This window comes from Ovis aries, chromosome 1 (genome assembly GCF_016772045.2).
Source record: "Ovis aries strain OAR_USU_Benz2616 breed Rambouillet chromosome 1, ARS-UI_Ramb_v3.0, whole genome shotgun sequence".
NCBI classification, from domain to species: Eukaryota; Metazoa; Chordata; class Mammalia; order Artiodactyla; family Bovidae; genus Ovis; species Ovis aries.
The window spans coordinates 263,054,236-263,068,829 of NC_056054.1; the positions used below are offsets into that span (position 1 = coordinate 263,054,236).

General features: G+C 52.4%; 1 protein-coding gene across 1 annotated transcript in view; it reads left to right on the forward strand.

Annotated features, from left to right (window-relative positions):
* The window catches only part of UMODL1 (uromodulin like 1), a 79,313-nt gene that overhangs the window by 44,908 nt on the left and 19,811 nt on the right, over positions 1-14,594 (forward strand). Inside the window, exons 11-16 of the mRNA XM_042237443.2 lie at positions 925-1,062; positions 3,525-4,106; positions 5,223-5,480; positions 7,333-7,445; positions 11,104-11,317; positions 12,919-13,056. Of these exons, the coding sequence (XP_042093377.1) occupies positions 925-1,062; positions 3,525-4,106; positions 5,223-5,480; positions 7,333-7,445; positions 11,104-11,317; positions 12,919-13,056 (1,443 nt within the window). The remainder of the gene's footprint in view (positions 1-924; positions 1,063-3,524; positions 4,107-5,222; positions 5,481-7,332; positions 7,446-11,103; positions 11,318-12,918; positions 13,057-14,594) is intronic.

Below are 14,594 nucleotides of genomic sequence, written 5' to 3' on the forward strand. Positions count from 1 at the left end.
AGTTTTCCCTAAAGCTGGCCCTGGCTGAGAAAGGACGGGAGGATTTGCGGGGATTTACAGGGCTGGGGGCAGTGGGTATTTACAGGGCTCACTTAACAGCCTACTTTGCCCAGACCAGAAGGTTCAGGGCTTCTGGTGGCTCGAGGCCTTTGAGTCTCTCTTGGCCATTTCCCAGACCCGGAGAGGAGGTGTGCAAGGGCCGCCCTGGGTCTCAGAAGGTTCATGCTGTAGTGACTGGACACCTCCTGGCTCGTTATTTTCCTGTTTCTTTCTTGAGACACTAAATATTAAGGGATGCTGGCACATCAGAGAGAAGAGACAGCCCCTTGGGAGCAAAGAACAAACAAGATAGGACTATATTCACACCTGTGGCTGCTGGTGGTGGTGGTTTGGTGGTTTAGTCACCAAGTCGTGTCTGACTTTTGTGACCCCATGGACTGTAGCCCACCAGGTTCCTCTGTCCATGGGATGTTCCAGGCAAGAATACTGGAGTGGATTGCCCTTTCCTTCTCCAGGGGATCTTCCCAACCCAGGAAACGAACCCGGGTCTCCTGAATTGCAGGCAGATTCTTTACCAACTGAGCTATGAGGGAAGCCCGTGAGCGCTAGTACCCCCAAAGGAACCGACGTTGCCTAGTCTCTGCCTCCAGATCAGACAGCAGTGGAGGCAGGCAGACACTCCTTTCAGGTGGTCCTTGGTTCAGATGGAAGCTTCTGGGAGGGCTCTGTGCAGGGTCCCCATCCCTATACCAGGGGCTGGATTCCCGGGCCTCACTGATGCCCTGCCCCAGCCCTCTGTGCGTTCGCTGAAAAGACGGTCACAGAGAACTCGATGCCACGACTATCCTGTTCTCTGAGCAGCCTCTGCTGTGTTCTTACCACATGGCCATGTTCACTCACGTCCTTGCTCCCTCCCGCCCGCAGACTGGGACGAGTGTGCAGACAGCCTGGAGCATGACTGCTCGCCCGCGGCCCAGTGCATCAACCTCGAGGGCTCCTACACCTGCCGCTGCCGGACAGCCAGGGACGCCAACCCCTCCAGACCGGGCCGGATCTGCCGAGGTGCGCACCTTCCCCACCCCCAGCTCTGGGCTGAGCCCCCGCCCTGAGGGCCTGGGCTGGAGCAGGGCCGACCTCCATCCAGCAGGGTGGGAACAGTGCCTGGGGCCCACCATACTGTTAGGGACCCATAAGAATGATTCAATTCCTTTTAAAACCAAAAGAAAAAATTAATATAGTAATCAGTTCAGTTCAGTTCAGTCACTCAGTCGTGTCTAACTCTTTGCGACCCCATGAATTGCAGCACGCCAGGCCTCCCTGTTCATCACCATCTCCCGGAGCTCACTCAGACTCACGTGCATCGAGTCCGTGATGCCATCCAGCCATCTCATCCTCGGTCGTCCCCTTCTCCTCCTGCCCCCAATCCCTCCCAGCATCAGAGTCTTTTCCAATGAGTCAAGTCTTCACATGAGGTGGCCAAAGTTTCAGCTTTAGCATCATTCCTTCCAAAGAAATCCCAGGGTTGACCTCCTTCAGAATGGACTGGTTGGATCTCCTTGCAGTCCAAGGGACTCTCAAGAGTCTTCTCCAACACCACAGTTCAAAAGCATCAATTCTTCACTGCTCAGCTTTCTTTAGAGTCCAACTCTCACATCCATACATGACCACAGGAAAAACCACAGCCTTGACTAGATGGACCTTAGTCGCCAAAGCAATGTCTCTGCTTTTGAATATACTATCTAGGTTGGTCATAACTTTTCTTCCAAGGAGTAAGCGTCTTTTAATTTCATGGCTGCAGTCACCATCTGCAGTGAGTTTGGAGCCCCCAAAAAATAAAGTCTGACACTGTTTCCACCGTTTCCCCATCTATTTCCCATGAAGTGATGGGACCAAATGCCATGATCTTCGTTTTCTGAATGTTGAGCTTTAAGCCAACTTTTTCACTCTCCTCTTTCACTTTCATCAAGAGGCTTTTTAGCTCCTCTTCACTTTCTGCCCTACGGGTGGTGTCATCTGCATATCTGAGGTGATTGATATTTCTCCCGGCAATCTTGATTCCAGCTTGTGTTTCTTCCAGTCCAGCATTTCTCATGATGTACTCTGCATATAAGTTAAATAAGCAGGGTGACAATATACAGCCTTGACGTCCTCCTTTTCCTGTTTGGAACCAGTCTGTTGTTCCACGTCCGGTTCTAACTGCTGCTTCCTGACCTGCAGACAGGTTTCTCAAGAGGCAGGTCAGGTGGTCTGGTATCCCCATCTCTTTCAGGATTTCCCACAGCTTAGACATCAACTATGAACCTAGCCTTCACACCAAGGCGGTTTTCAGACTGTCTGCTCGCTCGCTTGCTCTTGGCTGTGCTGGCTCTCTGGGCCGTGCACACTGCAGTGCACCAGCTTCTCACTGTGGTGGCTTCTCTTGTTTCAGAGCATGTGCTCTGGGGCACTCGGGCTCAGTAGTTGCAGCCGTCTGGGCTCTAGAGCACTGGCTCAGCAGTTTTGGTGCACGGGCTCAGCTGCTCTGTGGCACGTGGGAACTTCCCGGATCAGGGATCGAACTTGTATCTCCTGCATTGGCAGGCGGATTCTTTTCCACTGAGCCACCAGGGAAGCCCCTGGACCAATACAGTTTTAAAGTATGATTTTAAATTATTTATTTGAATGAAAAGGCCTGAGAAGGTCCTGATGAAACCCCTGGAGGGAGAGGATGACCCCTTCCTGGGTGGCCCAGATCTTGAGAGGGGTAGGAGCCCAGGTAAGCATGGAGAAGGCCTCGAGGTGAGGGCTCTGAGCCCCATTCTAGGCACATCTTGGCCCCAAGATTCTGGGGATAGGGTGCAGTTCTGACCAGCTGGTTGGGGATACCTGGAGTGCTGAGCTAAGCCGCAGGAGGAGGTCATGTACAGATTCGCAGTGCTGTGATTGACTAGCAATGTCTGCTTTCGGGGCAGGTGGGCAGTGGAGATGCTCAGCCACCTGTCTGCTCTGCCATCCCTGCTAAAGCCTTCTGGCTGGAAGCAGCAGCAGAGAATTTTTCCCTAGGGAACAAGCCTCTAGTCCTTACATACTATGTGTACTGTCCTGCTTCTTGAGAACCACACAGTCACTCCCCTCCCATCCTTTTTCTTACACGTGTAATGCCCAGCAGGCTGGTAAGAGGGACCAGCACCAACCCCCACACTGAGCACACATTTGGGGGAAATTGTCCCAATTTCTCAAGGGCCAGATGCACCCATCTGAGGCCTGTAGGAACCAAGCCCTGCATTTATGTTCTGGTTCTGCAGTCACTGGGTGGACCACTTACTCATGGTAGGGACATCGTTACTGGTCAAATGAAGAAGCCCCCTGGCCTTTGAAGAGAGCTCCTGGGAAACCAAAACCATGGGTCCTGTTAAACACTCTGAATCACCCACTGGGACAGCCTGTGTCCCCCTTGAGTTCCCCGGGGGGTGGCGGGGGGGGGCGGGGCGCGCTTGGTCAGGGTAGGCCAGACGCCCTGTCTGAGCCTGGCTGTGTCTTGGCAGGTGACATGGAGAGTCCCACGGATGTGCCCTCTCCAGTGTCAGAGGTCACAGCCTCAGCTCCCAGCACAGAAACAACATCCTTCAGTCTGGAGACCCCTGCCTTGTCTACTGGCCCTGGACACCTATGGAGCACCCCTGCAGCAGGCCAGGCCTGGACCCTAGGGCTCCCACCCAGAAGAGGAGTCAGCAGCTTGGGCAGCCACAGTGGTAACAGCACTGGGCATGGCATGGAGAAGGCCAGCATGGCCCCAGGCCTGGGGACCAGCCAGTGGACGGCCAGCAGGGTGGCCTTCTCCCCCAGGGTTCCTGGGCCAACCCACAGCTCCTCTCTTGGGGCCACGGACAGCCTGCCAGACGCCCCTGGACAGTCACCCCCTAACTCTACTGTGGAGCTGCCCTTCTGGCCCACTCCTGCCCCAGATCCCACAGGCCACATCGAGTGGCACTCCAGCCTCCCTGTGAGGGACACACCCCCAGCACCTCTGGATCCCACGTGGGCGCAGAACTTGGACCCCGGGCCCTTCAGCTCCCCAGACCAGCCCTTGGCCCCCACGCCTGCATCTCTGAAGACCCCGGCCTGCGGTGAGTGGCAGGGAGAGTGCATCCTGGGGCTGTGTGGAGCCATGTGGTGTGTGAGCTCCCGTAAGCAAAGGCTCACACAGTCCAGCGCCACCAGCAGCACCGGGCAGGCCCTCATTTTATGCTGTGTAGACCCACTGCAGTACACCCAGTCCCCGAGAGGCCAGCCCCCAGTCTAGTAAGGGTGAGAACTCGGTGTCCCCTCTTTCTCTCCAGCCCTGTCCTCCCCTTCCTGCTTCCCTGTTGGCCAACAGCAGGAGCAGGAAATTGAGCAGGTGTCGCATTAAGGGCCCTGAGCACGGGGGCGCTTCCCCCCAGTAGTGTTGGGCCCCAACCTTTCTGCACCTCTCCAACAGTACTGCACCCCTCATCCAGGTACAGACCCCAACAGTGCTGCACCCACAAGCCCGCTGCAGTCCCCAGCAGTTCTGTATTCCTCCCGCAACCCACAGCCACACCACCCCCAGCAGCTCCATATCACCCACTACCTGCGGAGGTTTGGCCATCATCTATAGTCCAGGGTGATACCCCAGGAGCCAGGTGGCCACTCTGAGAAGGAAACAGGCCTGGCAATGCGGCTCCCATGGAAGGAGATAGCCCTGGCACCCTTGTGTGAGTTCCCCAAGCCAGTCTGACCCTGGACTGCGTCCACGTGGAACCCACTGTCAGCTGTGGCTCCATTGATGCATGTCTGCTGCCCAAGGCTGGATTCCAGACTAAACTCTTAAGCCTGCATAAACAGCCCCAAGCCACCTGCAGGAATGGTCTGTGACTAGCAATGGCCACCTGGCTGATTCCTTGGGAAGTCTGCCTGGGGGTTGAGGAGGGGGACCCCTGGAGGAGCCGCCCAGAACCTCCTCAAGAAAACTTTGTTTCTGGAGGTCCTGGGACCTCAGGGTGAACACAGAGCCAACCTGAGGGCAGGGAAGCCATGCCCGGGAGCCCAGGGCTCGGGGGACAACCCAGCGACCCTGTACCCGAGCGTGCAGCTGGCGGCAAGTGGACTTGACGTCCCCTGAGGATGCTCGTGTCCCCGCATGGTGGGGTGAAGCTTATCCTTCCTGTTACTGGGAACACTGGATTGGTTTTAATCAGGGGCATTTATTTTCCACTTCTCAGCTCCCGTCCCTATCGGAAGGGTCACTGTCTCCAATGTGACCAGCACAGGCTTTCATGTGGCCTGGGTGGCAGATCCCACCCTGCACCCCACTTTCCAGCTCAGCCTGGTTTCTGCTCGAAGCTCCACCGTGCACCTGCAGACCCAGAAAGCAAGCCTGATGGTGTCAGGCCTGGAGCCCGGCGTCCTGTACCTGGTGGAGATCGTGGCCAGAGCATGTGGGCAAGAAAGTGCCAAAGCCCAGCTGAAAGTGAGGACAGGTAAGAGGCTCTAGAAACAATGTCACCATGGGTTCTTAAAGGGAGGAGAAAAAGTAGGAAAGAAGTTTTCAATGGGTGAAGGCTTAAAACAGCTGCATTTGTGTATGGATGTTGGCTTTCCGTTCTTCTCAGTGTAGGAACACCTGGCTCGCTTCTTCCTCAGCTGGGGTTCAAAGGCCATATGTGAGGGGGCTTATTTCAGGGACAAATGAATGAATGAGTGAAGTCGCTCAGTCACGTCCGACTCTTTGGGACCCCATGGACTGTGGCTCCTCTATCCATGGAATTTTCCTGGCAAGGATACTGGAATGGGTTGCCATTTCCTTCTCCAGGGGATCTTCCCGACCCAGGAATCAAACCCAGGTTTCATGCACTGCAGGCAGACTGTGTACCATCTGAGCCACCAAGGAAGCCCCGTTTCAGGGACAGGTGGTGGGCAAAGAGGCTGCTTTGCACGATGTCCAGACTCTGCAGAGGCTGCAGGCCCTCGATCACCTGTGTCCTCACGGGTACGTGGCAGGGAAATGGATACCGTGCTGTGCTGGGTGCTCAGTCGTGTCCGACTCTGCGACTCCGTGGACTGTAGCCCACCAGGCTCTTCTGTCTATGGGATTTTCCCGGCAAGAACACTGGAGTGGGTAGTCATGCCCTTCTCCAGGGGACCTTCCTGGCCCAGGGTCTCTTTCATTTCCTGCATCAGCAGACAGGTTCTTCACCCACTAGAGCTACTGCGGCACTAGTGCAGTGCTCGTTATGCGATTTCCCTGACCTCTCTCATTCCCAGTGGACGTGGCCTTCAGGAAAGATGATGATGGATAGATCTGTGAGTGTGCCCCACCCTGAGCCTCGGGCTGCAGAGTAAAAGAGAGGGGAGTAGAATTAAGCAAGTCAAATGTATTAATAGACTCTGATAAGGTGGAGCTGATTTTTTTTTTTGGTGGGGGCGGGGGCTGGGTCTTCTTTGTGGTGCTCATGTTCTGTACAAGTTTGTGGGAGCTTGTGGCTCACGAGGGTGTCTCAAGTTGCAGAGTGTGGGCTCAGTAGGTACAGCGCACTGGTTAGTTGCCCCAAGGCATGTGAGATCTTAGTTCCCCGACCAGGGATCAAACCTGAGTCCCCTGTGTTAGAAGGAGGATTCTTAACCACTAACACAAACCTGTGTTAGTTCCCTGTGTAAGAGGGAGGATTCTTAACCACTGGACCACCAGGGCAATCCCAAGGTGAAGGTGATTCTTGTCGATAGGTATATATTCTGAAAATATTCCTCCTTTCTCCTCATTAGCATTTGTCATCCACATATTTTCTTGAATATCTAACTTGCCTGAGCAGCCAAGGGCAGCCCTGGTGTTGCAGATTAGTTATCAAATCTTGGGCAGCCATCCAAGAATTGGTAACAGTCATCTCCAAGGTGGGACATCTTGGGTGATACCTAAGATGTCCCATTAGGGTGCAGTCAGAAATGTCTAGAATTTTGCTTACATGCTTTAAAGCAGGACTTCACTGTGGACTGGGATATAGAGAGGAGGCGGTGGGTGAGGGTGCTAAATGCAAGTTCTCAGTGAGCTGGAGGAGGGGAGGTCACTGCTGGCGGGACGAGTCCAAGGTGCAAGGGCTGATCTGGTTCTGTGGCTCCAGAAAGGCCTCTGTCTGTTTCCAGGCTTTGTCCCACTGTCCTCTGGACCCAAGGGGCTGTATCTATACATACCGGGTGCTGTTCCTTCTTTACAGAGTGCAAACCAGCCTCCCTTTGATGTTCTTCCTGACTGATGGGAAAATACTACTATTAAGACAGAGATGATAACCTGTTATCTGACACTCACCATGGTAAACATGTTTATTCTCCACCCTGCAGCGGCTCAGAAGCTCAGTGGGAAAGTCAGAATAGTGAACGTCAGGTATTTAGAATCCTTCAGCAACACCAGCAGTGAGCAGTCCCAGGCCTTCCTAGAGCTCTTCTTGAGGACGGTAAGTTGGTGGAATTGGTCCTTATTTTCTCCCGGGATGTGAAGGAGGGAGGTGGTAGCATCCTGAACAGCCAATGGGGATTCAGGCTTGACTGAGGAGGGCCACAGACTCCTCAGTTTCGGAGGAAGCTGGGGCATCCAGCTCTGCGGAAGGGCCTGGGTGTTCCGATCTGTCATTAAATAGACACACCAGCTGGTGAGGGACACATCTTTTCCTCTGTTTCACGTTGTTTTCAGTTCAGTCTCTATTGATGTGGGACCCTGTGGAGAAGAAAGCCTCCCCTGTGCCTTAAAAAGGAAAAGCATTTACAAATTGAGATCTATTTCACGCACCATAAAACTCACTCTTTTAAAGTGCAGGATCCAGCGATTTAGACAGTTTGCAAAATTGTACAGCCATCACCACCATCTAATTCCAGAACGTTTTCATCCTCTGAGAAAGAAACCAGTTTAGCTCTTCATCTCCCCTTCTCTCTGCCCCTGGGACCAGATGTGTGCTTTCCGTCTCTATGGATTTGCCTGTTCTGGATATTTCACAGAAATGGAATCATACAATACATGACTTTTGTGTCTGGCTTATTTTACTGGGTATAATATCTTCAAGGTTCATCCCTGTTGTACCAATATCAGAACTTCATTCCTTTTTATGGCCGGGTAATAGTCCTCTGTAAAGACAGACTACATTCTGTTTATCCATCATCCACTGATGAACATTTGGGTTGCTTCCGCTTTTTGGCTTTTGGGAATAATGCTGCTGTAATTCCAGCCTTAAAAAATTCTTTTCCTTTCTCTTTGTTGCAGTACACTCTGCAACCCCTTTGGCATTTTTTCATCCCAAAGAATGTACATTGTTAGAATTTATTTAGAGTAGCAATATGTTCTTTTTGCTGGTGGTTAGGTTACCCTTTGAATAGAGAATGCACTAGTTGAGATCTTGTTTGCATAGAGCAGGAGTCCCCACCCACCAGGATCTAATGCCTGGAGATCTGAGATGGAGCTGGAGTAGTAATAAATAGAGATAGCGAGCACAATAAATGTAATGTGCTTGAATCATCCCAAACCGTCTCCCCTGGGTCTGTGGAACATTTGTCTCCCACAAAACCGGTCCCTGGTGCCAAAAAGGTTGGAGACCGCTGGCATAGAGGACATCTGAGATATTTTAGCTTTTCCTTGTTCTGGGAGTTTAAGATGCAGAGCTGAGAGAGCTCGGCAGCGCCACCTATTGGTGGAGTCGTAGCAGGACGAAGCCTCAGCAATGCTGGTGGCTGCAATGCTGGTGGCTCTGCAATGGTTGGTGATTCTTTCCAACCCCATCAGCGTTACTGATAAAACAGGCATACTGCCTCCAGGAACCGTCCCATTGGTGATCTTTGGGGTCTGGGATCCTGCTTTATTTATCTTGAGGTCCCCAGCTCCTGGCCCAGTGTGTGGATGGATTCAAGAGCTGTTGATGGTCTGATTCACGTGTGTATCACCAGCTTCCTTGGGTTAAATGATAGTTGCACATCACGAGTTGGACCATATAGAAGGCTGAGAGCCAAAGAATTGATGCTTTCAAACTGTGGTGCTGGAGAAGACTCTTGAGGGTCCCTTGGACTGCAAGGAGATCAAACCAGTCAATCTTAAACAATATCAACCCTGAATATTCCTTGGAGGACTGATGCTGAAGTTGAAGCTCTACTACTTTAGCCACCTGATGCAAAGAGCCAACTCATTGGAAAAGACCCTGATGCTGGGAAAGATTGAAGGCAAAGGAGAAGAAAATGGCAGAGGATGTTGAGATAGCATCACTGACTCGACAGACACGAATATGAACAAACTCCAGGAGATAGTGAAGGACAGGGGAGCCTGGTGCGCCCTAGTCCATGGGGTTGCAGAGTCAGAGACAACTTAGTGACTGAAAACGGACTGCAGCCCAGCCACCAGGCTCTTCCGCCCATGGGATTCTCCCGGCAAGCATACTGGCATGGGTTGGCATGCCCTCCTGCAGGGGATCTTGCTGAACCAGGAACTGAGCCTGTGTCTCCTGCATTGGCAGGCGGATTCTTTACCACTGAGCCACCTGGGAGGCCCCTAACGACAACACATATCACATTAAGCAACAGTCACTGAGATCAGATCACACGGCTCTAGTGGCCTCACGAGACAGCTTCATTACCACTCAAGTTCCTTGATTAACCTTTCTTTTTAAAAGTATTTCATATTTTTGCCTATTTGGGAGGACAGTTTGCTATCTGGAATTTCTGGATAGCAAATAATTGTGCAACTTAACACCTACATAGGACATTAGGACATATTTTGGGATGTCGTGGGATAATGTGTTGCTTTTTTCTCTGTCACTTCCTAGCAAGGGGCTTGGAGCTTTGCTTTGAGACTGGCTTGTAATGCAGACAAGAGTGACTTTAACCCAAGGCTCTGACAGAGCCGTCTCTGGAAATCCCAGAGAGAAAGAAAGAGAGACAGAGAGAAGACCAGCTCTTCCAGCGACAATGGGGGCAGCCACGTGACTGCAGGCGGCTTTGGGGTCTCCTGAGCATCCACAGTCTCTTGTGGGTGATATGCTCACACTGGCTGTCCCAAGGCTGGGAATCCACAAGCCTGTGCCTGAACCTCATGCAGTTTAGACGCAGATGAGGTATTCTTATGAGGGCAAACCATGGAGGTGGGCTTTTCCATGGCAGATTTGCACTATATGGACCACTCAAAGCTCATCATATGATGAGGTTAGTTTTCTAGGCATTTAGGCCATGATAGGTTAGAATGGAATAATATGGTTATTATTACATACAGAGTTCTGTCCAAACTGATAGAATAATAAGCAAAGCTTATAAGGGCAGGGCTCTTGAGAGTCCCTTGGACAATAAGGAGATCCAATTAGTCAATCCTAAAGGAAATCAGTCCTGAATCTTCATTGGAAGGACTGATGATGAAGCTCCAATACTTAGGTCACCTGATGCTAAGAGCTGCCTCACTGGAAAAGAACCTGATGCTGGGAAAGATTGGAAGCAGGAGAAGAAGGGGACGACAGAGGATGAGATGGTTGGATGGTCTCACGAACTCAATGGACATGAGTTTGAGTAAGCTCCAGAAGATAGTGAAGGACAGGGAAGCCTGGTGTGCTGCAGTCCATGGGGTCATGAACAGTCGGACATGACTGAGCAACTGAACAGCAACAATAGCTGGGATGCTCAAGGGAAGCGGACTTCGGAAAGGCAGGCAGCGAAAAAGAAAGGGGAATGTCCTGCAGCGTGAGAATCACAAGGACTGTTCTGGAGCAGACCAAGCAGGGGACATGGGGTCCCTCCCTTTGACCACTCGTTCAGCCATCCCCCACCCCCACGGCTCTGAGCCAAGAGTGATCAGCAGATCCTAACTGCCCTCGTGAGCCCCCTACCAGGTTACAAGCCCCATAGGGTGGGGCTTTGGCACTCAGCCCCGTGTTGACTGGCTGGTCGGTGGGGAGGACAGGGCTCATCGTCTCAGACTCCACTGGTATTTGTGCTGGGCCTGGGGACCAGGCCAGAGCTGACCCGTGGCTTTGACGCCTTTCCCAAGGCCAGCCCTGCTGCTGGCCACAGTCCCCAGAGGAACCACTTTAGAACAAGTACCCTGTCTCCTCACAGCGGGCAGCTCTTCTCACCGGCCCTGTTTCTCTAAAGGTGCGGAATTCCTTGCCAGCCTTCATGCTTCAGCACCTGGACACAGGCGGGGTGCGCATAGAAGTGACCCGCATCTCCAACGGCAGCGTCGTGGTGGAGTTCACCTTGCTGGTCATCACAGACATGGATGTCCAGGAGGTGTCTGCTGTGTTCCTGGCCGCCTTTCAGAACACCTCTCTGCTGGAGGTGGTCAGGGGCGACACCTTCATAGGAGGTAAGTGAAGGCCAGGCCCTGACGGAGACTCACTGTCCAAAGGAGGCAGTGAAATCCCCCCATTGGCTTCATTTCTGAAAGATGGGCCTCCTTGTAAGGGCTTCCCTGCATGGGATGAAAATGGAAACCTATAGGACCCTTGTCTCTCTAATTGGTACTATGGTTTTTTTGAGAAGGTGTAAGGGCTGAAGATATCTTCTGGTGAACCTGCCAGGGCGCCCGGGGACACTGCCTCCCTTCTGCGCCCCGCTCCTTCCTCCTCTGCTGCTCTTCAGTGGGCTGGACCGAGGGCAGACAGGCCCCTCTCTGCAGCCAGACTTCCTCCCCAGCACAGTTGCCAAGGAGATCCTAGGAAGAATAATTGAAGACAAAAGCAGGGAGTACAGGCCGTTTAGAGTCTCCTCTCATATTGTATTGATCAGCTCAAGCTGTCGTTAAAAAAAAAAGAAAGAAAAACCATGGATGGAGTGACTTAAACAACCAACATTTATTGTCTCGCAATTCTAGACACTGGATGCCAGCTGATTTTGGTGAGGGCCCTCTCCTGACGTGTACGGGCCACCCTGTGGCTGTGTCCTTGAGTGGCCTTTCCTCTCTGTGTGTAGAGGGAGGGCTCTGGTGTCTCTTATATAAGGCCATCAGTCCTAATTAGATCAGCACCCCTCTCTTATGATCTCAGCTAACCTTAATTATCTTCTGAAGGGCCCATCTCGAATTGCAGTCCTACTGGGTGTCAAGGCTTCAACATATAGATTTTGAGGGCACACAATTCCATCCTTAGCACGTATCAGGCCCAAGAATACATGATAAAAGGCTTAGAGTTACATGTATGGGTAAAATCAAAGACCATGTAGATGAACATTTTTCTGATTTTTGGAAAGAAAAGGGTTAAGCCTATGCAGAAAAAGACTGGAATAGCTACCTCTACAAAAAATTCAAGCTCTCATATCAAACAAAATAGTCACCACCACTGTAAAACAAGCAACAGACCAAAAAATTGTTTCAACAATCTGGTGAAGAGTTATATCCCAAATACAGAGTGATCACTTGCATTGGTAATAAAATACTAAGAACGCAATAGACCCAGGTACAAAAGACCCAAATAGATGGTATGTGAAAGATGAAACACCAAGATGGAAGGCTTTGCCAAGCCCTTTGAGTTTTTATCTGTTTTCTTTAGTAAAGCTGCATTATTGCTAGTAAGATGAGTAACTGAGTGTTGAGATGAGAGCAGGTGGGTGGCGGGGTCCCTCTGCCTGAGACCAGGGTGGGGGTGGGGTCCTCCTTGTCTCCTGGTCTCTAGGGAGCTGACGGGATGCTGCTGTGCCCCTCCCCACCCCAGCATCCCCGGGTCCAGGAATCCTCCTTCCAGAACAATCTTAGCAGACTGTCTGCCACCTGCTCCCACCCCAACCCCGTAGAAATTCAAGGTGCCACCCTGCTCTTGAGCCCTCCAGAACTGGTCATCTTTGCTGTCACTTGATAATTTTAACTTTACTCCCCAAGATGCACCTTCCTCATCAAGCTGCTGTGAACCACAGCACAGCCGCGATTCTCAGGTCCCCACGAGGGTTTCCCGTCTTGCTTTCCGCATGCTGCAGATTTTGATGAGTGTGCAAGCCGGGAGGATAACTGTGCCCCGGGCTCTGCCTGCCGCAACACGCTGGGCTCCTTCACCTGCAGCTGCGAGGGAGGCGCCCCTGACCTCCTAGTGGAATTTTCTGGAAGACCCTGCGAAGGTAATATTATCAGGATCCTTTGTCTGGAATACCATCAGATAGTCTGTTCTTTTAAGGACACTCATCCCCAAAGTGCGTCTTTTCTAAATAAGGTCAACATATCTCTAAGTCCTGGGCAAGTTTCCGGAGTGTGCGTGTGCATGCGTGTGCCACACATGTGCATGTGTAGATACATATGTGTGTACTTGTGCATGGGTGTGCCTGTGTGCATGTGTATATGTTCTGGTACCTCCCCATCCTTCCACACGCCTCCAGCCTTCTGGAGGCACCTCATCTCCTAAGTGCTTCTTCTGATGCCTGTGATGAGAAAACACACACAACCACTCAGGTGTGTCCTCTCAGATGCTAAAAGATGATCTTTCAAAACCCAAGTCTGTGTGACAAATGACGCACGGAAATCTTTCCGCTCAGCCCCACTGTCCATGTAGCACTTCTTTCACTAAATGGGACCTTTGTGGGTTCACTGTTAACCCTGAGATGACCCCTGCCCTCTAGGGATCTGTGGGCAAATGGAGGAGACAGACGTTTATAGGAGTGAACGCGATGCCTCAGGGGATGCGAGATGTGGGCTACCTGAGGTAGAAGCAGGAGGCCCAGAGGACACTAAGTTGCTTCAGTCCCATGGGTGTGGTCAGGGTGTGGTCAGGAAAGAGGTGTCTTAGCACCAGTCTTAAAGCGTGGCTCAGTTGTCTGGGAGAAGGCAATGGCACCCCACTCCAGTACTCTTGCCTGGAAAATCCCATGGACGGAGGAGCCTGGTAGGCTGCAGTTCATGGGGTCGCTAAGAGTCGGAAACCACTGAGCGACTTCACTTTCACTTTTCACTTTCATGCATTGGAGAAGGAAATGGCAACCCACTCCAGTGTTCTTGCCTGGAGAATCCCAGGGACGGGGGAGCCTGGTGGGCTGCTGTCTATGGGGTCGCACAGAGTCGGACACGACTGAAGCGACTTAGCAGCAGCAGCAGCAGTCGTCATCTGGTAGAGGGGGCTGCTGCGGGGCGGGGTGTGGTGGTGGGTGCAGCAGTGAGAACAGAGCTGTTGAGGGTGGGCAGGCACACCACCTGGGCTGGCTGCAGCCAGTGCCTGCAGGAGGTGTGTGGGAGAGCCGGAGCAGGCTGCTCAGCGAGGCCAGATGCAGCCAGCTGAGAAGGCTGTGAGCACTGGGAACAGGGATTTGGGCTGCCGCCTGCGGCCGGGCAGCTGGTGAGCGCCTCGAGATGGGATGGCAGGGGTTGAGGGGCAGGTGGTGGAGCTGGGCTGTGGCAGAGGCCCCGGGAGGGCTGAGCGTGTCCTGGGTCTGCCCTCAGATGATGGGGGATGTTCTTACAGAGCCTCGTGCTCTCCCAGAGGTTGAAACTGAGCATGCTTCGAGGGGAGCGGGAAGCCGAGCAGGAGTGAGGAATCTGAGGATCCAGAGTAAACTTCACTAACCCGTTTTACTTACTTATTTGCTTTATTTTTGGCTGCACTGGGTCTTTGGTACTGCGCGTGAGTTTCTATAGTTACAGTGAGCAGGGGCTACTCTCTAGTTGAGGC